The sequence below is a fragment of the Mobula birostris genome, chromosome 12, assembly GCF_030028105.1.
Source record: "Mobula birostris isolate sMobBir1 chromosome 12, sMobBir1.hap1, whole genome shotgun sequence".
NCBI lineage: Eukaryota > Metazoa > Chordata > Chondrichthyes > Myliobatiformes > Myliobatidae > Mobula > Mobula birostris.
Window position 1 is genome coordinate 115,281,136 of NC_092381.1, and position 24,664 is coordinate 115,305,799.

At 44.0% G+C, this 24,664-nt stretch overlaps 1 protein-coding gene across 1 annotated transcript in view; it reads right to left on the reverse strand.

Annotated features, from left to right (window-relative positions):
• The window catches only part of ppp1r37 (protein phosphatase 1, regulatory subunit 37), a 150,866-nt gene that overhangs the window by 46,831 nt on the left and 79,371 nt on the right, over positions 1-24,664 (reverse strand). Inside the window, exons 3-7 of the mRNA XM_072274543.1 lie at positions 23,853-23,898; positions 15,830-15,930; positions 12,163-12,282; positions 2,709-2,859; positions 1,552-1,707 (exon numbers count right to left, since the gene is read on the reverse strand). Of these exons, the coding sequence (XP_072130644.1) occupies positions 1,552-1,707; positions 2,709-2,859; positions 12,163-12,282; positions 15,830-15,930; positions 23,853-23,898 (574 nt within the window). The remainder of the gene's footprint in view (positions 1-1,551; positions 1,708-2,708; positions 2,860-12,162; positions 12,283-15,829; positions 15,931-23,852; positions 23,899-24,664) is intronic.

A 24,664-nucleotide genomic window follows, 5' to 3' on the forward strand; every position in this document is an offset into this window, starting at 1 on the left:
TGCTGCTGCCATCGGCAAAGTACAGGAGGCTCAGGACTTGCACCACCAGGTTCAGGAACAGTTATTACCCCTCAACCATCAGGCTCCTGAACCAGTGTGGATAACTTCACTCACCACAATGAGCCTCAAGTCCCACACCACCAGGTTCAGGAACAGTTATTACCCCACAACCATCAGAGTCCTGAACCAGTGTGGATAACTTCACTCAGCACAATGAGCCTCAGGTCCCACACCACCAGGTTCAGAAACAGTTATTACCCCTCAACCATCAGGGTCCTGAACCAGTGTGGATAACTTCACTCACCACAATGAGCCTCAGGTCCCACACCACCGGGTTCAGGAACAGTTATTACCCCACAACCATCAGGCTCCTGAACCAGTGTGGATAACTTCACTCACCACAATGAGCCTCAGGTCCCACACCACCAGGTTCAGAAACAGTTATTACCCCACAACCATCAGACTCTTAAACCAACTTCACTCGGCCCATCACTGAAATATTCCCACAACCAATGGACTCACTTTCAAGGACTTTTCATCTCATGTTCTCAATACTTATAGCTTGTTTGTTTGTTTGTTTCTTTCTTTCTTCCTCTTTGTCTTTGCAGTTTGCTGTCCCTTGTACACTGGTTTTGAACACCCAAATTGGTGTGGTCTTTCATTATTTCCATTACGATTATTATTGTATGGATTTATTGAGTATGCCTGCAAGATGTTGAATCTCAGGATTGTATATAGTGACATACATGTACTTTGATAATAAATTTAATTTGAACTTTGAAGCTCTACAAACGTTCCCATGCTATTTCTTGGGGGCTCTTCCTTTCAATCCAATATACAACTGGGAAAAGGACTTTGGACAGACAGAGCACCTCCTGTGCAATTATCTTTCGGTAGTCCATTGGTTACATCGTAAACCTACGTTGCAACATTGCGCATCTGGCCATTTTATTAGGTACACCTGTACATCTGCTCGTTAATGCAAATATCTAATCAGCCAATCATGTGACAGCAATTCAATGCATATAAACATGCAGACATGCTCATGAGGTTCAGTTATCATTCCAACCAAATACTAGAATGGGGAAGAAATGGGATCTAAGTGACTTTGACCATGGAATGATTGCTGGTACCAGACAGGGTGGTTTGAGTTTCTCAGAAACTGCTGATATTCTGGAATTTTCACACACAACAGTCTCTAGAGTTTACAGAGAATGGTATGAAAACCAAAAAAAAAACAGCCAGTGAGTGGCAGTTCTGTGGGTGAAAACACCTCATTAATGAGAGATCAGAGGAGAATGGCTAGATTGGTCAAGCTGACCAGGAAGGTGACAGAGACTGAAAGAACCACACACTACAACATTGGTGTGCAGAAGAGCATCTCCGAATGCACAACACATTGAACCTTGATGTGGATGGGCTACAGCAGCAGACAACCACAGACACATATTCAGTGACCACTTTATTAGCTATAGGAGTGGCCACTGACTGTACTGAGAGACTTAGCGCTGTCCAGAGATCAAGGTGCGACACACAATCTGTGCTGTGTACCTGAGTCCAGAATGTGATTGTTGCGCAGATCCATTAGCTGGATGGTGCAGTTGAACTTCAGCAAATTCCCCAGCTGAGCCGCGTCCTGGAGTCCATTCAGCTTGTTGTCTGCCAGGAAGAGCTCTCGCAGCGTCATGTTCATCTTCAGGGCAGTTGCTGTTAGGAGGAAGAGCAGGCACATCGTAAGATAGTGGGAGAGTCTAAGACCAGAGGGCACAGCCTCAGAATATGAGGACGACCCTTTAGAACAGAGATGAGGAGGAATTCCTTTAGCCAGGGGTCGGTGAACCTGTGGAATTTATTGCCACAGACGGCTGTGGAGGCCAAGTCAATGGGTATATTTAAAGAGCTTTTTAGGTTCCTGATAGTAAGGCTTCAAAGGTTACAGGGAGAAGAGGGGTAATAAATCAGTCATGCTCAAACGGTGGAGCAGACTTGATGGACTGAATGGCCTAATTCTGCTCCCATGTCTTACAGTCTTGTGTAGTATTCATATACCAATGGTGCTCTGCCCTGTGACAGGCTCATTTCACTGATCTGCCTTTTGAGTCAAGGTATCCAGACTTAACTTTCGAGGTATCTGCTTTCTGCATGCAGAGTTTATTCATAGAACAAAGAAAAGTACAGCACAATATAGGCCCTTTAGGCCACAATGCTGTGCCAACCCTTTACCCTACTCTAAGAACAAACTAATCCTTCCCCATTTTTCTATCATCCCGGTGCCTATCTAAGAGTTTCTTAAGTGTCCCTAATGTATCTGCCTCTCTCACCATCCCTGGCAGTTCCACGCACCCACCACTCTCTGTGTAAAGAAACTTACCTCTGATAGCTCCACTATACTTTCCTCCAATCACCTTAAAGTTATGCTCTATCATAACAGCCATTTCCATCCTGGGAAAACGTCTCTTTCTGCCCACTCAATTTATGCCTCTTATCATCTTGTACGCCTCTATCAAGTCACCTCTCATCCTCCTTCACTCCAAAGAGAATAGCCCTATCTTCCTAAGACATGCTCTCTAATCAGGTGACATCCTGATAAATCCCTGCAACCCCTCCATCTCATTCAGCTATTACCTCAGTTTATCTTTTCTTCTTTAAAACACAGGAGGACAGAACCCCACCCCTGCTATGACCCGTGGCTAGATTTGGCATCTTACCCAGGAGCATGAGCGGTCGGCCGGATAAGCTGGCATTCTCCAAATGAAGTACTACGAGGCTGCTGCTGATCCGCAACGCGCGAGCCACAAAAGGCGCAGAGTGATCGAGCAGCGGCGTGTTCCTCGCATCCAGGTACTGCAGGCAGCTGGTCTGTAACAGGGAAGAGCAGGATATCAACAAAAAGGAATATGTATATGTTGGCAGGCAGGCTGCCATCTCATGATAGGTTCAGTGCAACATTGGTATTGATCAGTCACACAGTAGGTTTCAGATACTGCAGATAAATCCTACATGCAAACTGAAGATGAACAGAACCATTTTCCAACCGGTTCCAGCTAGTATTGTGAGCAGTTCTGAGGAGCCCCATATCTTAAAAGGGGTGTGTTGGCATTGGTCAGGGTAGAGAAGAAATTATTTTTTAAAAGATTAGCTTTATTTGTCATATATACATCAAAACATGCAGTGAAATGTGTCATTTGTGCTAACGACCAACATAGTCAGAGGATCTGCTGGGGGCAGCCCATAAGTGTTGCCACAATTCCAGCGCCAACATAGCAAGCTCACAACTCACTAACCCTAATCTTTATGTCTGTGTGTCTTTGGAATGAGGGAGGAAACTGGAGCATCCGGAGAAAACTCACTCAGTCATGGACTCCTTACAGAAGTGGCGGGAATTGAACCCCGATCACAATTTTTGGCACTGTAAGGCATTATACTAACTGCTACGCAAATGATCCTGGGAATGTAACAGTTAATGTATGAGGAGCATTTGATGGCCCTGGGCCTGTACTCACTGTTTTACAAGAATAAGGTGGTGGGTGGGGATCTCATTCAAACCTACTGAACACTGAAAGGGCAGCAACAAACATCAAAGTTGCTGGTGAACGCAGCAGGCCAAGCAGCATCTCTAGGAAGAGGTACAGTCGACGTTTCAGGCCGAGATTCTTCGTCAGGGCTAACTGAAAGAAGAGCCAGTAAGAGATTTGAAAGTGTGAGGGGGAGGGGGGGATCCGAAATGATAGGAGAAGACAGGAGGGGGAGGGATGGAGCCAAGAGCTGGACAGGTGATTGGCAAGGGGGATATGAGAGGATCATGGGATGGAGAGGATGTTTCAAATAGTTGGAGTCTAGGACTAGAGGGTACAGCCTCAGAATAAAAGGATGTTCCTTTAAAACAGAGATGAAGAGGAATTTTTTTTTAGCCAGGGTGGTGAATCTGTGGAATTCATTGCAACAGACAACTATGGAGACCAAGTCATTGGGTACATTTAAAGCAGAGGTTACTGGGTTCTTAATCAGTAGGGGTGTCAAAGGTTACAGGAAGAATGCAGGAGAATGGCCTTGAGAGGAAAAATAAGTCAACCATGATGGAATGACCGAACAGATGTGTTGGGCCAAATGGCCTAACACTGCTCCAGTATATTATTATGAACCATAGTGGACAATAAACTTATCAAACAAGATATGGGGGGAGAATTCAAGGATTTAATGTGCTTGCCATTGGATTGTATTTCCTGATCAGCCCAAGTTACCCCTGAAATGAGTGGTCAGCAATGCTGCCTCAGCAGGTAGTGCTGCTGAACTACAGCTCCAACAACCAGGGTTCGACGCTGATCTTTGGTGCTGTTTGCGTGGGGTTTGCTCTCTCCCTGTAACTGTGTGGGTCTCCTTCCGATCACAAAGGTGTGCTAGCTTGAGGGTTACTAGGTTATTGTGCAGGTGGGTGACAGGAAATTTGGCGTGGGCATGCACACGAGAATAGGTTACAGGGAAATAAGTGGGATGGCTCCACTTTTACAGTCCAAATGAAAATCTTGACGGGAAACAATAGGTGACCCATTTCACTTCACAGATGCTGCCTGGCTCGTGAGTCCCTCTAACAGTTCATTTTATTTTGCTTTTGGTCTCAGTTACCAAATCAGTTGGCACTGGCTGACTAATCTCAGTACTGTACTTTTGGCAGTAGAGCACTATGTGGTAACTTAATAGAAACATAGAACATAGAATAGTACAGCACAGTACAGGCCCTTCGGCCCACAATATTGTGCAACCTTCAAACCCTGCCTCCCATATACCCCCCCCACCTTAAATTCCTCCATATACCTGTCTAGTAGTCTCTTAAATTTCAGTAGTGTATCTGCCTCCACCACTGACTCAGGCAGTGCACTCCACGCACCAACCACTCTCTGAGTAAAAAACCTTCCTCTAATATCCCCCTTGAACTTCCCACCGCTTACCTTAAAGCCATGTCCTCTTGTATTGAGCAGTGGTGCCCTGGGGAAGAGGCGCTGGCTATCCACTCTATCCATTCCTCTTAATATCTTGTATGCCTCTATCATGTCTCCTCTCATCCTTTTTCTCTCCAAAGAGTAAAGCCCTAGCTCCCTTAATCTCTGATCATAATGCATACTCTCTAAACCAGGCGGCAGCATCCTGGTGAATCTCCTCTGTACCCTTTCCAATACTTCCACATCCTTCCTATAGTGAGGCGACCAGAACTGGGCACAGTACTCCAAGTGTGGCCTAACCAGAGTTTTATAGAGCTGCATCATCACATAGAAACCATAGAAACTACAGCACAGAAACAGGCCTATTGGCCCTTCTTGGCCATGCCGAACCATTTTCTGCCTAGTCCCACTGACCTGTACACGGACCATATCCCTCCATACACCTCCCATCCATGTATCTGTCCAATTTATTCTTAAATGTTAAAAAAGAACCCACATTTACCACCTCATCTGGCAGCTCATTCCATACTCCCACCACTCTCTGTGTGAAGAAGTCCCCCCTAATGTTCCCTTTAAACTTTTCCCCCCTCACCCTTAACCCATGTCCTCTGGTTTTTTTCTCCCCTTGCCTCTGTGGAAAAAGCCTGCTTGCATTCACTCTATCTATACCCATCATAATTTTATATACCTGTATCAAATCTCCCCTCATTCTTCTACGCTCCAGGGAATAAAGTCCTAACCTATTCAACCTTTCTCTGTAACTGAGTTTCTCAAGTCCTGGCAACATCCTTGTAAACCTTCTCTGCACTCTTTCAACCTTATTTATATCCTTCCTGTAATTTGGTGACTAAAACTGAACACAATACTCCAGATTCGGCCTCACCAGTGCCTTATACAACCCCATCATAACATTCCAGCTCTTATACTCAATACTTTGATTAATAAAGGCCAGTGTACCAAAAGCTCTCTTTACGACCCTATCTACCTGTGACGCCACTTTTAGGGAATTCTGTATCTGTATTCCCAGATCCCTCTGTTCTACTGTACTCCTCAGTGCCTTACCATTAACCCTGTATGTTCTACCTTGGTTTGTCCTTCCAACATTGCGACTCTTAAACTCTATCCCTCGACTTATGAAAGCTAACACCCCATAAGCTTTCTTAACTACCCTATCCACCTGTGAGGTAACTTTCAGGGACCTGTGGACATGTACCCCCAGATCCCTCTGCTCCTCCACACTACCAAGTATCCTGCCATTTACTTTGTACTCTGCCTTGGAATTTGTCCTTCCAAAGTGTACCACCTCACACTTCTCTGGGTTGAACTCCATCTGCCACTTCTCAGCCCACTTCTGCATCCTATCAATGTCTCTCTGCAATCTTTGACAATCCTCCACACTACCTACAACACCACCAACCTTTGTGTCGTCTGCAAACTTGCCAACCCACCCTTCTACCCCTACATCCAGGCCGCTAGTAAAAATCACGAAAAGTAGAGGTCCCAGAACTGATCCTTGTGGGACACCACTAGTCACAACCCTCCAATCCGAATGTACTCCCTCCACCATGACCCTCTGCCTTCTGCAGGGTAGTCAATTCTGAATCCACCTGGCCAAACTTCCCTGGATCCCATGCCTTCTGACTTTCTGAATAAGCCTACCGTGTGGAACCTTTCAAATGCCTTACTAAAATCCATATAGATCACATCCACTGCACTACCCTCATCTACATGCCTGGTCACCTCCTCAAAGAACTCTATCAGGCTTGTTAGACATGATCTGCCCTTCACAAAGCCATGTTGACTGTCCCTGATCAGACCATGATTCTCTAAATGCTCATAGATCCTATCTCGAAGAATCTTTTCCAACAGCTTTCCCACCACAGATGTAAGGCTCACTGGTCTAAAATTACCCAGACTATCCCTACTACCTTTTTTGAACAAGGGGACAACATTTGCCTCCTTCCAATCCTCCAGTACCATTCCCGTGGACAACGAGGACATAAAGATCCTAGCCAGAGGCTCAGCAATCTCTTTCCTCACCTCGTGAAGCAGCCTGGGGAATATTCTGTCAGGCCCCAGGGACTTATCCGTCCTAATGTATTTTAACAACTCCAGCACCTCCTCTCCCTTAATATCAACATGCTCCAGAACATCAACCTCACTCATATTGTCCTCACCATCATCAAGTTCCCTCTCATTGGTGAATACTGAAGAGAAGTATTTATCTAGGACCTCGCTCACTTCCACAGCCTCCAGGCACATCCTCCCACCTTTATCTCTAATCAGTCAATAGACAATAGGTGCAGGAGTAGGCTATTCAACCCTTTGAGCCAGCACCGCCATTCACTGTGATCATGGCTGATCATCCATAATCAGTACCCCATTCCTGCCTTCTCCCCAGCTCTATCTAACTCTTTCTTGAAAGCATCCAGAGAATTGGCCTCCACTGCCTTCTGCGGCAGAGCATTCCACAGATCCACAACTCTCTGGGTGAAAAAGTTTTTCCTCAACTCCGTTCTAAATGACCTACCCCTTATTCTCAAATTGTGGCCTCTGGTTCTGGACTCCTCCATATCGGAAACATGTTTCCTGCCTCTAGCGTGTCCAATCCCTTAATAATCTTACATGTTTCAATCAGATCCCCTCTCATCCTTCTAAATTCCGGTGTATACAAGCCCAGTCGTGCCAACCTTTGAACATATGACAGTCCCACCACCCCGGGAATTAACCTCATGAACCTCCGCGGCACTCCCTCAATAGCAAGAATGTCCTTCCTCAAATTTGGAGACCAAAACTGTACACAATACTCCAGGTGTGCTCTCACCAGGGCCCTGTACAACTGCAGAAGGACCTCTCTGCTCCTATACTCAACTCCCCTTGTTATGAAGGCCAACATGCCATTAGCTTTCTTCACTGCCCACTGTAACTGCATGTTTACTTTCAGTGACTGACGAACAAGGACACCAAGATCTCATTGTACTTCCCCTTTTCTTAACTTGACACCATTCAAATAGTAATCTGCCTTCCTGTTCTTGCCACCAAAGTGGATAACTCACATTTATCCACATTAAACTGCATCTGCCCAGACAGCCAACCTGTCCAAGTCATCCTGCATTATCTCAACATCCTCCGCACATTTCACACTGCCACTCAGCTTTGTGTCATCTGCAAATTTGCTAATGTTACTTTTAATACCGTCATCTAAATCGTTAGTGTATATTGTAAATAGCTGCGGTCCCAGCACCGAGCCTTGCAGTACCCCACTAGTCACCGCCTGCCATTCTGAAAAGGACCTGTTAATCCCTACTCTTTATTTCCTGTCTGCCAACCAATTTTCTAACCATATCAGTACCCTACCCCCAATACCATGTGCTCCAATTTTGCCCACTAATCTCCTATGTGGGACCTTATCAAAGGCTTTCTGAAAGTTCAGGTACACTACATCCACTGGCTCTCCCTTGTCCATTTTCATAGTTACATCCTCAAAAAATTCCAGAAGATTAGTCAAGCGTGATTTCCCCTTCGTAAATCCATGCTGACTCAGACCGATCCTGTTACTGCTATCCAAATGTGCCGCTATTTCATCCTTTATAATTGACTCCAGCATCTTCCCTGCCACTGATGTCAGGCTAACTGGCCTATAATTCCCTGCTTTCTCTCTCCCTCCTTTCATAAAAGTGGGATAACATTAGCTACCCTCCAGTCCTCAAGAACTGATCCTGAACATTGGAAAATAACTACCATTGCGTCCACGATTTCTAGAGCCACCTCCTTAAGTACCCTGGGGTGCAGAACATCAGGCCCTGGGGATTTATCAGCCTTCAGTCCCATCAGTCTATCCAACACCATTTTCTGCCTGATAGTGAACCTCCGGCCACAATTACATCTGGGAGATTATTTGTGTCTTCCCTAGTGAACACAGATCCAAAGTACCTTTTCAACTCGTCTGCCATTTCCTTGTTCCCCCATAATAAATTCACCCATTTCTGTCTTCAAGTGCCCAACTTTGGCCTTAACTAATTTTTTCCTCTTCACATACCCGAAGAATATAAAGCTCCTTTGTAATCTTGGCTAGCTTGCCTTCGTATCTTATCTTTTCTCCCCATATTGCCTTTTTAGTTATCCTCAGTTGCTCTTTAAAAGTTTCCCAATCCTCTGGCTTCCCACTCATCTTTGCTATGTTATACTTCTCTTTTATTTTTATATTGTCCTTGACTTCCCTTGTCAGCCACGGTCACCCCTTACTCCTCTTAGAATCTTTCTTCCTCTTTGGAATGAACTGATCCTGCAGCTTCTGTATTATTCCCAGAAATACCTGCCATTGTTTTCTACTATCATCCCTGCTAGGGTATCTTTCCAGTCAACTTTGGCCAGCTCCTTCCTCATGGCTCCACAGTCCCCTTTGTTCAACTGCAATACTGACACTTCCGATTTTCCCTTCTCCTTCTCAAATTGTAGATTAAAACTTATCATATTATGGTCACTACCTCCTAATGGCTCCTTTACCTCAAGTTCCCTTATCAAATCCGGTTCATTACACAACACTAAATCCAGAATTGCCTTCTCCCTGGTAGGTTCCAGTACAAGCTGCTCTAAGAATCCACCTTGGAGGCACTCCACAAACTCCCTTTCTCCACAGTCCTACCTTCACTCCTGTCATCCTTTTGTTCTTCACATAATTGAAGAGTGCCTTGGGGTTTTCCTTTATCCTACTCACCAAGGCCTTCTCACGACCCCTTCTTGCTCTTATCAACCCCTTCTTAAGCTCCTTTCTTGTTACTCTATATTCCTCAATAGACCCATCTGATCCTTGTTTCCTAAACCTCATGTATGCTGCCTTCTTCCACCTGACTAGATTTTCCACCTCACTTGTGTGACGAAAAACCAAGTTATCAGAAGATTGATGCTGATGAGAGAGATAAGAGAGACAAAGAGAGAAGCGTTCAAAATGTTAATGAGAGAGAAGAGAGATTAACGAAAAGAGACATAGTTCCGAGTATTGACAGACCAGTTGCTTTGAACCTGAACTGTTTGAAGTTTGATGCACAGGCGATACCCCAGCAGGGGGATAAAAGGAACAAGTTCGCTAAGACATGACAGACACCACGAGATCACGAGACCCTGGAAGTGCGGTGTGCCCCCACAAGTTGGTAGGAGTTTGGAGGTCTGGTCGCGGGACCGACCATAGACGCACAGGGTGAAAAGGTACAATCGGCGGGAACCTGGTGTGTGTGTCCGCCCTTGCCTGGGTGCCGGGTTCACCGCGGAAGAACGATCGTATCCGGAACGGAGGGGTCACAGTCGGTGACCTCCGAAGACAGTAAAAGGGCTCGCCCGAAAGCTAACTGCGAGGAACATCAAAGGTCTGTTTGAATCGAAAATTTGCATATTCGCTCTCTCTCTCTCTCCAACGGCACAACAGCGATTGCTGCGAACTGTACTCAGCTGAACTGAACTCTGCGTTACTTGAGACTGATCATTTTACCCCTAGACTGCAATAGAGCTTGATTGATTCCTATTATCCTAGTTCTGTGTACATATGTGTTTTATCATTACTAACCTGTTGCATTTATATCCTTATGATTAGAGTACTGTGTTACTTATTTCTTTAAAAAAATTTTCTTAGTTCCAGTAATCCAGACTCCAACTAAGTGGTCCATTTCTGCTAGTTTGGCAACCCAGTTACGGGGTACGTAACACTTGTCACCCATGGTTCCTTCACTCTACCATTCTTTACCTTCCTCACTGGGACAAATTTATCCCTAACATCCCGCAAGAGATCTCTAAACATCGACCACATGTCCATAGTACATTTCCCTGTAAAAACATCATCCCAATTCACACCCGGAAGTTCTAGCCTTATAGCCTCATAATTTGCCCTTCCCCAACTAAAACTTTTCCTGTCCTCTCTGATTCTATCCTTTTCCATGATAATGTTAAAGACCAGGGAGCGGTGGTCACTGTCCCCCAGATGCTCACCCACTGAGAGATCTATAGATCTAGTATGGCATTCCCCCTAGTCGGCCTGTCAACATACTGTGACAGGAATCTGTCCTGGACACGCTTAACAAACTCTGCTCCGTCTAAATCGTTGGAACTAATCAGGTGCCAATCAATATTAGGGAAGTTAAAGTCACCCATGATAACAACCCTGTTATTGTTGCACCTTTCCAAAATCTGCCTCCCAATCTGCTCCTCTGTATCTCTGCTGCTACCAGGGGGCCTATAGAATACTCCCAGTAGAGTAACTGCTCCCTTCCTGTTCCTGACTTCCACCCATATTGACTCAAAAGAGGATCCTGCTACATTACCCACCCTTTCTGTAGCTGTAATAGTATCCCTGACCAGTAATGCCACCCCTCCTCCCCCCTCTCTATCCCTTTTAAAGCATTGAAATCCAGGAATATTGAGAATCCATTCCTGCCCTGGTGCCAGCCAAGTCTCTGTAATGGGTCTCTGCAATTGAGCCAAAGATTGGTGTGGTCTGGACATCGAATGCCCACACACATCTAATGTTTGAATACTGTGTTGATAAGTTATAAATCATGAGGTTGGCATCGATCTGTGGAGAAAAGTTTGAAGTTTCAGTTATTTCATATTTTCAGCATCCTTTCTGAGAATACCATAAGTTTGCAAAAGACGAGAATGTTCAATCAATTCCTTCTTATCGGCCCTGATAAAATCTCCACCGAGCACTGTGGTTATGTGAAGCCAGGTCCAATGTCAGAAGCAGGGAGCACTGGGGCTTCCAGGCAGAGGGAAAGGAAACAGGTAAATTAGCAACTTGTAAACATGAGGTAGTCTACAGATGCTAAAAATCCAGAGTAACGCACACAAAATACTGGAGGAATTCAGCAGGCCAGGCAGCATCTATGGAAATGAATAAGCAGTTGACGTTTCAGGCTGAGACCCTTCATCAAAACTGGAAAGGAACTGGGGATTAGATGTAAGAAAAACGATGGTGGTGGGAGGGGGGAGGAACCAAGCTGGTAGGTGATCAGTGAGACCAGGTGAGGGGGAATGTGGATGAACTGAGAAACTGCGAGGTGATGGGTGGAAAAGGCTTCTTCCCCTTTCCTTTCCAGTCTTGGCCTGAAATGTCCATTCTTTATTCCTCTCCATAGACACTGCCTGACCTGCTAAGTTCCTCCAGCACTCTGTGTTTGTTGCTCAGTTGAATTAGCAAGTAGTCCACAGAATCAAAGAAGTGAGGAGTTGTCCCTACCTTCCTCATCATGTGAGCTGCAGCCTGCCAGCCTCGTGTTCCGATGTGCTTATTGAAAGAGATATTCAACTGGGTGGCCGACTCATAGTACTCTATCATATCAAACAATGCCGACGCCCCCTATAGAAATACACAGTAGAATGGTAATTGGAAACTGCGAAATATATTTTAAACACATTTGTTAAAAAGCTGTCAAGGATATTCCAATATTGGGATCCTCATTCCATATTTTAGAATTACTCACACATACTCTCTAGTGTACATAGAAGAGAACAGGCATAGGCATTGCTGGAAACCACCGTCTTTTTAAAAACAATACTTTTTATAAGATTTGTACTTTTTTTTTTGACAAACTCATGTATTTTTCACACTGGAAGAAAGCTGTATAGCAGCTAAACTAACTGCTTATCACCTTTCTCATTTTTCATTGGTTAAGTATTAGCACATTACCCACGTGATGTGATTGTTTTAATTATATAGCCTATTAACTAACTTATCTCTATTTAAAGAATTTCTCTGATCTTATCTATAAAAGTGATAGATTTTTCAGAAGTGCCATCTTTATTCTTTTGTCTATACACCACTCAGCTCTTTATTTAGCTTGCTTAGCATTTGTATATTTGTTTGCATTCTGAAATAAACTGAGATCTTGTAATTAAGACTGCCCGTCATTCCTGACTCCCAGAAGAACACTGAGGATCAGAAATTAAAGATCCAACAGCATATTCCTACGATTATCTCTCTCTGGCTATCCATCCCATAGGTTGATGATGGTTCCTTTCAGTCAGTTAGTGGGGTTGACCCCACTCCTCAGAAAGGAACAGCGTGTGCATGAATGGATTTTAGGTGAGTAGGAGGATGCACAGGTCCAGACCCACCCTCTCAACATCCCCTCCCAGATCTAGCGGCATGGTGGGGTCCAAGACGGCTGGGGGAAGTTCTGTTACTCTAGCAGTTATGTCCCCAGGCCATAAGGCTACTGAACTTCCGGCCATCACCCAGGTCTCATCACACATGAAGCGTCAGTAGTGTTATACAGTTTATTTTTAACTTGTGTTGTAAATGCACCTTATGCAAAATATCAATAAGTCCTACAATTATACGTAGATAACAAAACAAGAAATTATAGGGAACAAATTTTTCTCTTATTCTCTGCTCCTGGTTTATATTGCAGTCCATTTTTACTCCCTCAAGTTCTTAATGGCAGCCTGGAATTGAGATTTTATTTCTCATTTTAAAGCTCTTACTCCTGTTCTCACCTTCAAGAGGACCTCAACCTTGAACTGGTTCAGACTTGTGTGCCTCAATAACCTGGAGAGCTATGTTGGCAGTAGTCAGAAGTTGTGAAATTTGTTGGTTCAGCATGGCAGCGTTGTGGTTCACACAACATCACTGCACCACAAACAACCTGGGTTCAATTCCTGTCTCTGTCTGTAAGGAATTTGTATTCAATCCCCGTAATCGCTTCGGCTTACTCTAGCAGTTACGGCCCCAGGTTGCAAGACTACTGAACCTCCGGCCATCACCCAGGTCTCATCACACATGAAGCGCCAGTAGTGTTATACAGTTTATTTTTAACTTGTGTTGTAAATGCACCTTATGCTAAATATCAATATTCTAGAATATATTTTATTATTTGTTGATTTACTTATGGGAATATTACTCTATGTGTTGTGTGGGAGAAGACAGGAGATTGTGGCTGAGAGGGAATATGGATCAGCCATGATGAAACAGCAGAGGAGACTGGATGGGGCAAATGGCCTAATTTCTGTTTTTATAGCTCATTGGTCTTATATGTACTGCGTTAGTCCAGAGGAACATTGTTTCATTTGACTGTATATGTGTGTACAGTAGAATGACAAACTTGAATTTGAACTTGACAGAGTTAACTTTGGTTTGATTATTCTGTGTAGGCCTCTGGGATTTTTAGTTACCTCAATAATATGATGCTGACTCAAGTTGTTACCAAGACCAATATTGTAAGGGTTAACAGAGGATACTGCACAGGTTGACAGTGAGCTTTTGAGGGCTCCTCAGCACATGGGCTATCATTTCCAGGACCCAATAATTCCCATGATGCATCTGTCCAGCTGGAGTCAGAGTATAGAGCACAAGTGAGCCACAAAGTTCATTAAAAGAAGGGCTTTATCCATGTGCCAGCTAACCAAGCAGGAATGCATCAAAAAGGGCAACTGACACAAACAACAATAGTGAGACACACATTGTTTAGATTGGCATTAACACAAATATGTTCAGTACTGTCAAAACTCATTATTTTTTTGTATGTAGCTGGGGTGCCTAAGATTTTTGCACAGTGCTGTAGTAATTTTAAATATTGCACTGTACTGTTGTCACAAAAAATAACAAATTTCATGACCTATGTGAGCAATGATAAACCTGATTCTGATATGGGTCTCTATTGTGGACTGAGAGTGGGAAAGCGGGCAGGGAGAAGGGAAATCATAGAACATAGAAATTTACAGCACATTACAGGCTTTTTGGCCCACAATGTTGTGCCAACCATGTAACCTACTCTAGAGACTGCCTAACGCATAGTCCTCTATTTTTCTAAGCTCCATGTACCTATCTAAGAGGCTCTTAAAAGACCCTATTGTATCCACTTCCACCACCGCCACACGTTGTGCGAAAAACTTACCCGATATCCCCTCAGTACCAATTTCCAAGCACCTTAAAACTATGCCCCCTCATGTTCGCCATTTCAGCCCTGGGAAAAAACCTCTGGCTATCCACACGATCAATGCCCCTCATCTTCTTATACACCTCTATCAGGTCACCTCTCATTGTCCATCGCTCCCAGGAGAAAGGCCAAGTACACTCAACCTATTCTCATAAGGTACGCCCTCCAATCCAGGCAACATCCTTGTAAATCTCCTTTGCATTCTCTCTATAGGATCCACATCCTTCCTGTAGTGAGATGACCAGAACTGAACACAGTACTCCAAGTGGGGGCTGACTAAGGTCTTATATAGCTGTAACATTACCTCAAGGCTCTTGAACTCAATTCCATGGTTGACAAATGCCAACACAACACTGTCAACCTGCGCAGCAGCTTTGAGTGTCCTATGGACTCGGACCCCGAGATCTCTCAGATCCTCCACACTACCAACAGTCTTACCATTTGTATTATATTTTGTCTTCAAATTGGACCTACCAAAATGAACCATTTCACACTTATCTGGGTTGACGTCCATTTGCCACTTCTCAGCCCAGTTCTGCATCCTATTGATGTCCCGCTGTAACCTCTGACAACCCTCCAGACTATCCACAACACCCCCAACTTTTGTATCATCAGCAAACTTACCAACCCACCCTTCTACTTCCTCATCCAGGTAAATCATGGTTGGGAAAAGGGGAAGGGAGAGGGGAGGGAGCGGGAAGCACCAGAGAGACACTGGCACTCTTTCTTGCCACCTGTCCCATCCGTTGCTCCCACCAGATTTACAAACTCACTTGCCGCTCCACATTGGCAAATACATTACTGTGCAAAAGTCTTAGGCACCCTAGATACTGTATATACATGTGCTTAAGTAGTGTATATTGGTTGAAATGTGGCCATAAACCCACATAGCAAGATGGAAAATGGAAACTAAGAATTGACAATGACAGAGGTTTATATATCTAAAAAAAAAGTATTAAAATAGCTCACATCCTCATCCAGGTTGGTTGCCTCCAAATCCACTAGTTTGAACTGAACCCGTTTGAAAACCTCTTCCAAGGCCTCTGAAGCTTTGTAGTCCAGTTTCTCACCTGAAGAGAAAAAAAAACTACTTTTGAATGAACTCAAGGGTTTAAATAAACTGACAGATTCTCTGGTGCTCTATTCTGGTGCTAGTCTCATTAAGCATGACATAACGGTCTCAGTTTAAAAAAAATCATCAATAGACTTCTTAGCTGCCTTTAAGTCCACCTTTCGAATTTGCTTTCTCAATGATACATTAAGATAGTATCACAGACCTAAATTTCCCTGGGCAAGTCTATACAAAGGATTGTGATGACTTCTGAGAAGATCATTGGGGGCTTTCTTCCACCTATCTGAGATATTTATCTGCAGCGCTGCATATACAGGACCCTTACCATTGTCAATAATCCCTCCCATCATCCAGTAACCTCTTTGACCCCTTACCATCAGGCAGGAGGTACCGTAGCAATAGGACAAGAACTGTTTGGATGGAAAACAGCCTCTTCCCCCAGACCGTGAGACTGCTGAACTCCCTACCACTACACAGGTCTCACCGTGTATTAAGTGCAAATAGCGTTAAACTTTTTAACTTAAAGTTACACTTAAAGTATAAATTTATAATTTTTAATCTTGCATCATAAATACACATTATTTGTTGATTTATTTGTGGTAATATTATTTTATGTGTTGTGTGTGAGAGTTATTCAGAGCAAGAAGGCTGTGAATGAACGGCTGATTTTTTGGAGCGAAGGGAGTCTTTTACTACTCAGGGTAAAAGAGGGGCAAGACTGTGCAGGCACATGACGTCAGCCAGTAGCACGCGAAAAGTTTAAAAAGAAAACCGCCGTATTCAGCGGGCAGCAGAGTGGTAGGGCTTTGGCTCAATGGGACGAGGCGAGGTAGGTTTAACTGTGTTAATTGCGGAAAGGGGGTAATATGAGTATATGGCCAGTTTTCTGTGCTCAGTGTCATATGTGGGGGGTTCCTGGAGTCTCCCAGCCTCCCAGATGGCCATACCTGCACCAGGTGTGTCGAGCTGCAGCTCCTCAGGGACTGAGTTAGGGAACTGGAGATGCAGCTCGATGACCTTCACCTAGTCAGGGAGAGCGAGGAGGTGATAGAAAGGAGTTATAGGCAGGTGGTCACACCGGGGCCACGGGAGACAAGTGGGTCACAGTCAGGAGGGGGAAGGGGAAGAGTCAGGCATTAGAAAGTACCCCTGTGGCTGTACCCCTTGACGATAAGTACTCCTGATCTGGTATTGGGAAATGAACCTGGTCAGGTGTCAGATCTCTCAGCGGGAGAGCATTTTGGAGATAGTGATCATAATTCTGTCTCCTTTACAATAGCATTGGAGAGAGATAGGAACAGACAAGTTAGAAAAGCATTTAATTGGAGTAAGGGGAATTATGAGGCTATCAGGCAGGAAATTGGAGGCTTAAATTGGAAACAGATGTTCTCAGGGAAAAGTACGGAAGAAATGTGGCAAATATTCAGGGGATATTTGTGTGGGGTTCTGTATAGGAACGTTCCAATGAGACAGGGAAGTTTTGGTAGGGTACTGGAACCGTGGTGTACAAAGGTAAATCTAGTCAAGAAGAAAAGCTTACAAAAGGTACAGAGAGCTAGGTAATGTTAAAGATCTAGAAGATTATAAGGCTAATAGGAAGGAGCTTAAGAAGGAAATTAGGAGAGCCAGAAGGAGCCATGAGAAGGCCTTGGCAGGCAGGATTAAGGAAAACCCCAAGGCATTTTACAGCTATGTGAAGAGCAAGAGGATAAGATGTGAAAGAACAGGACCTATCAAGTGTGACAGTGGGAAAGTGTGTATGGAACCGGAGGAAATAGCAGAGGTACTTAATGAATACTTTACTTCAGTATTCACTATGGAAAAGGATCTTGGTGATTGTAGTGATGACTTGCAGCAGACTGAAAAGCTTGAGCATGTAGATATTAAGAAAGAAGGTGTGCTAGAGCTGTTGGAAAGCATCAAGTTGGATAAGTCGCCGGGACCAGATGAGATGTACCCCAGGCTACTATGGGAGGCGAGGGAAGAGATTGCTGAGCCTCTGGTGATGATCGTTGCATCATCAATGGGGACGGAAGAGGTTGCGAATGTTGTTCCTTTATTCAAGAAAGGGAGTAGAGATAGCCCAGGAAATTATAGACCAGTGAGTCTTCCCTCAGTGGTTGGTAAGTTGATGGAGAAGATCCTGACAGGCAGGATTTATGAACATTAGGAGAGGTATAATATGATTAGGAGCAGTCAGCATGGCTTTGTCAAGGGTAGGTTGTGCCTTACGAGCCTGATCGAATTTTTTGAGGATGTGACTAAGCACATTGATGAAGGAAGAGCAGTAGATGTAGTGTATATGGATTTCAGCAAGGCATTTGATAAGGTACCCCATGCAAGGCTTATTGAGAAAGTAAGGAGGTATGGGATCCAAGGGGACATTGCTTTGTGGATCCAGAACTGGCTTGCCCACAGAAGGCAAAGAGTGGTTGTAGATGGGTCATATTCTGCATGGAGGTTGGTCACCAGTGGGGTGCCCCAGGGATCTGTTCTGGGATCCCTACTCTTTGTGCTTTTTATGAATGACCTGGATGAGGAAGTGGAGGAATGGGTTAGTAAATTTGCTGATGACACAAAGGGTGGAGGTGTTGTAGATAGTGTGGAGGGCTGTCAGAGGTTACAGTGGGACATTGGTAGGGTGCAAAACTGGGCTGAGAAGTGGCAGATGGAGTTCAACCCAGATATTGTGAGGTGGTTCATTTTGGTAGGTCAAATATGATGGCAGAATATAGCATTGATGGTAAGACTCTTGGCAGTGTGGAGGATCAGAGGGATCTTGGGGTCCGAATCCATAGGACGCTCAAAGCAGCTGCGCAGGTTGACTCTGTGGTTAAGGCAGCTTACGTTGTATTGGCCTTCATCAATCATGGAATTGAATTTAGGAGCCGAAAGGTAATGTTGCAGCTATATAGGACCCTGGTCAGACCCCACTTGGAATACTGTGCTCAGTTCTGGTCGCCTCACTACAGGAAGGATGTGGAATCCATAGAAAGGGTGCAGAGGAGATTTACAAGGATGTTGCCTGGATTGGGGAGCATGCCTTATGAAAAAAGATTGAGTGAACTTGGCCTTTTCTCCTTGGAGCGATAGAGGATGAGAGTGACCTGATAGAGGTGTATAAGATAATAAGAGGCATTGATCATGTGGATAGTCAGAGGCTTTTTCCCAGGGCTGAAATGGTTGCCACAAGAGGACACAGGTTTAAGGTGCTGGGGAGTAGGTACAGAGGAGATGTCAGGGGTAAGTTTTTTACTCAGAGAGTGGTGAGTACGTGGAATGGGCTGCCTGCAACGGTGGTGGAGGCAGATATAACAGGGTCTTTTAAGAGACATTTAGATAGGTACATGGAGCTTAGTAAAATAGGTAAGCCTAGTAATTTCTAAGGTAGGGACATGTTCGGCACAACTTTGTGGGCCTAAGGGGCTGTATTGTTCTGTAGGTTTTCCATATTTCTATGTTATACATACTGTGTTGTGCACCTTGGCCCAAAGGAACATTGTTTCATTTGGTGGTATACATGTATACGGCCGCATGTCAATAAACTGAACTTCAACTTGAACTTTACCAATATTCCTTTTGCCTCAAGTGCGTACAGACTATTTGAATGAGAGGCAGAGTACACAATGCTGCCACTCAATAACAACAGGGCAAGGAGTCCTCGGCAATTCTCTCTTTCCGCCAACCCCTGGGCACCAGGGCCAAATCTTTGTCTTCTCAACAGCTGCCCTCCTTGAAGGTCTTCCAGTTCCAGGCACTGCTCATTTCTATTAATTTTAGCTGTAACATGGCATTCCTTTTATGTGGTGCATCTTAAACAAACTTCCAGTGTAACACTGAAAATCAAAAGCCTGACAGGACGAAGATTACACCACAGTTATGCCAAGCATACCAAACTGAAGGAGAAAGCTCATCCTCTAATACAGTGCTTTTTATTTCATTATAAAACAACCTTGGTATACATTCCAACAACCCACTTTTAGAGTAGACATTTTTACCATAAGGAGTAACAACAACAATCCGATATTTTACAAAGGATTGTGAGCACTGCTGAGATCAGAGATAGACAGTGAATGAGAATTGTCAATGATCCACGCTACCCATCCCACAATCTCTTTGATCCCCGACCATCAAGCATACAGAGGACAGTAGCATCACAGCTAGCACAACACTTTACCGTGCCAGCTGTAAGGTCGAGTTTCCATATCCGCCACCGTCTGTAAGGAGTTTGTATTTTCTCTCCATGACCACTTAGGCTTCCTCTAAATGACACAGTTTCCTCCCACATTCCAACGACACACAGGTTAGGGTTAGTGAGTTGTGGCACCGGAAATGTGGCGACACTAGAGGGCTGCCCAGCACAATCCTCACTAATTTGATTTGATGCATTTCTCTGTATTTCAATGCATAAGTGACAAATAAAGTTAATCTTTATTTTCAAAATCTTCAAAAGGGTGGCACTAATTGAAACTTCTAGATAGAGAAAGCATGGTAACAGGCCTCCAAAAGAACCACAGCCTTGTCATAGGGTTTGGAGGTTTGCATGCCTCAACGATCCAGACAGCTTATGTTGGCCAGAGTTGGGCTTTTATGCTTTGGTTCTTGGGAAGGCCATCCATGCTAAACAGGTCAAAGGGTGGAGGCCAGTCTAAGAGTGGTCCACTGGTCCTCCAAGTTCAGGGGTTGAGCTCGGGGCTAACAACCCTGACTGGTAAAATAAAATTGTTATGGAAACGGCAATGAAGAATCCTTCTACATCCAAATGCAATGGTATTCCCGAGTCTCCACCTGGGGCTTGTGTGATTGACAGTAGTGAACACCAAGAGGAACACCACCAGAGATGGAGGACATTCACTGCTGCCCTAAACACAAGTAACTAAAATACTTGTTTGCCCACTATAACACTTTTGAAATTTAACATGTATAAAATGTTAATTTCCAAAAGTTTGGACTATAGAAATTTGTGTTAAAATACAGCAGATTCCAGTTAATTGGGCCATCACTTATTGGGGACATTTCTTAAAAAACAAGAACTAATTAAGAAAATAAACAGATTCATTTATTTGGGACACTATGCCTCTTAACTGGGACAGGAGACTTTTGCCAAACAGTTCCTAACTAGCGCCAGTCACGAGTACTTGTGTGGTCATTAGACACCACACCATGTCTGGAGAAAATAGTCATGTGTGCTTGTGCTATGTTATCTATTTGGGCTGACAGAAATGATTCAAAAAGGCAGTGATTTTTGATAATTTTATTTTTTATTTTGACTTGAAAGAATTTCAGACAGTTGCCAAGATGCCACCAAAAGATTTGACACCAGCTGGAGAAATTGCCCTCCTGGAATAAATTAAAAGCCATCCAACTTACACCACTCATCATCAGCTGGCAGAGACAACTGGAGTGCCAAAATCTACAACTGCACACTTGAGACATCATCAAAGTAAACTGCAGGAAGAATAGTGATTACGTGAACATCCCAAAAACAAAACCATGACAGTAAAGATCCAGGTGTTAAAGAGGCCCTCAATCAATGTTTTATTTTTGTAACTGGATGGGGGGTGGGTGTGTGTGTGTGTGTGTGTGTGTGTGTGTGTGTGTGTGTGTGTGTGTGTGTCTGTCTGTCTGTCAGTGGACCAATGTTTTAAAAAAAAGTCAGAAGAGTTAGCTAAGAAGCTGGCCATGAAGATTTTAAAACAATCTTGGCACCGCATTAAATTCAAGAAAGCTCATGGCGAGAAAACTAGTGCCAATACTGTAAGTACAGAAACATGGTAATCTAGAAAAATTTCCCGACTTGCTTCAAAAATTTTGTGCAGATGATAGTTACAATCCTGATGAAACACATTTTTTAAAAAATTATCGTGCCACACCAAATGGCACTCTTGGCCACAAATACGCAACACTATCAGGTTCAAGGAAAGCAATGTCTCACATAATGGATGAAGTCGGGGTGGAGCTTTGGAGGAATGATGGCGCCTAACAGCGAACCCTTTGCTTGCATCTTCGGAAACAGCTTTATTTCACCCTTTAATATATTTATTTTTCCCTTCCAGGGTTCTTTTGAAGACCCTGACCTGGAGTTACACGCAGGCTTCGGTACTTTGCGGGAACGGGACCCATTCTCGGGGTTCCACGACTGGCCGCTATTCGACATGCCAAGGGTTTGGCCTAAGAATCTCGATTGTGTTCGGAAGCCTAAGATCTCCGGGTTCTGGAGACAGGCGGATCGAGGGTCGGTGTCACGGCCGGAGGTTCATGTGTCGTCGGGGAGGCTGGAAAATCTTTTGCTGTGGGCCCGAAGACCGGAGGTCTTTGCAATCTTTGGACACCGAGCTCGACAAAAACGATGAAACAGACTTTTAAGATCGTAAACCAGCGGGTTGTTGTTATGTTTCCCGCTCGCTGTGAAAATGGGGGATAACTCCCTCTCCCTTGCCAGGGAGAGAGAGGACCTGTAGGTTGTCGAATTTGGATGAAACGCAAAGCTTTTGAAGTAACTGCAAGGTCTGTGTCTTTGCTATTGCTTAGCACCCACTTGGGCTCGGTGATTGTACCGATGCACATTTACTTTTGCTGGTGGGGGGACTTTGGGGTTCTCATGTTTAACTGTCATTCATTCTTTGGAGCATTTCTCTGTTTTCGTGGATGTTTTGCAAAGTATTTCAGGATGCATATTGTACACATTTCTCTGACATTAAACTTGACCTTTGAACCTTTGATTCTCTGCACCAGGCATTTGAGCTGAATTTGTTCATTTACCGTCAATCAAAAAGAATGCAACAGTGTAGACTGGATGCATTCCTCGTTTGATAACTATTAGGAATCAATACACGGTTTAATAGTACCATCGTATCATTGATCGTGTTCTAATTTGTTCTGTAATTCTTTTCTTACATAATTTTTTTTTACTCACTTAAGTGGTAGTTTGTCTTTCTTATACCTTTTAAGTATTTCCATAAAACTTCGGCTAAGTGGGGCGGCCACTTAATTGGGCCAAAATGTACTGATCCTGATGTGTCCCAATTAACTGGAATCCATTGTATATGTTAATGTATGTTTCACAAGTTTGTAATGCAGCTGCAAGAAGCTAACTTTCATGACCTATATGTCCTATTGTGATAGACAATCTTGAGAATTGTAAATCTGTGATCTCTTATTCTCTGATGAGGATCCCATTTAACAAAGACAACCAGCGAAGAGCAGCAAATTAGAAAAGATTCTGCAGATGTTGGAAATCTTGAGCAACCCACACAAAATGTTGAAGAAACTCTGCAATTCCTCCAGCATTTATGGAGGGGAATAAACAGTCGATACTTCGGGAAAAGATGCTACCTGACCTGCTGAGTTCCTCCAGCTGTCTAAGAACAGCTTGAAAACAGCTTCAAAGTACTTCTTCTGATCTACATCAGAATATTACTGCTTGTTCATTATGTGCCATGTTATATGACATGGGCGATCATTATCTTTCCATAAACATGTTCGTTCTTATTAAATTTTTCTACAGAAGTGGTTTGCCATTGCCTTCTTCACAGCAGTGTCTTTACAAGACAGGTGACAGCCATTATCAATACTCTTCAGAGATTGCCTGCCTAGTGTCAGTAGTCACATAACCAGGACTTGGTGATATGCACCAGCTGCTCATACGACCATCCACCACCCCACCACCTGCTCCCATGGCTTCACATGATCCTGATCAGTGAGGTGGGGGCTAACCGAGTACTACACCCTGATCAAAGATGACCTACAGGCTAGCGGAGGGAAGGAGTGCCTTCCACTTCCTCTGATAGAACCGTATATCCACACTGCCACCCAAAATATTGCTGCAGCTCTCTCAAATCTTCATAACATTCTGCTCAGGGACATCTTCCCTATTAGCAAATAAGAATTTGCAATGATAATAATAAGTATCCACCTTACCTTTTAGATCCAAGCAGTCCAACCTCTGTGACAAGTGTTTAAATTCCTACAAACAGGAAACACGAAAATTACATTTCTGCAAAAACAAACCAATACGCATTCATGTAGCACCTGTTGGAATTGTGGGGGGGAGAGGGTAAAAAGAGCCCCAAAACCCTTCACAAGTTATGTGGCCACACAAAATTTAGCAGCAGCCACATGAGATAAGTTAGGAGTTGAGCAAAAGCTTGGTCAGAGGGAGGCTGCTGGAGTGCAGTAAAGGCACACTGGCAGGGACGTTTAGGGAGAGAGTGTTTTCCTAGACCACTCATCTCATACTACTCTGCAGGGGCGGCATGGTAGCAAAGCAGTCAGCACAATGCTTTACACTACCTGCAACCTGGGCTCAATTCCCGCCGCTGTCTGTAATGGGTTTGTACAGTCTCCCCCGTGAGTTTCCTCCGGGTGCTCCGGTTTCCTCCCACAGACCAAAGATGTTCCGGTTAGTAGGTTAATTGGTCATTGTACGTTGTCCTGTGATTGGGCTAGGATTAAATCAGGGATTGCTGGTTGGCATGGCTCAAAGTGCTAGAAGGGCCTGTTGCGCTGTATCTCAATAAATAAATAAATATTTTTGAACAAGTCATTCACCACTCTAAGTCACATAAACAATGATGATGGTAGACACCCGCACAAAACAAATAAATGCATTGAAAGATTATTTTCTCCTTTGCTAACATCAAGATGTTTACACTTTTGATTTGTTCAAGGTCTGCAGCCATTGACACAGTGCTAAATTGCCTAACTCAGTGGCTGAGGCCATGGCTTGCTCT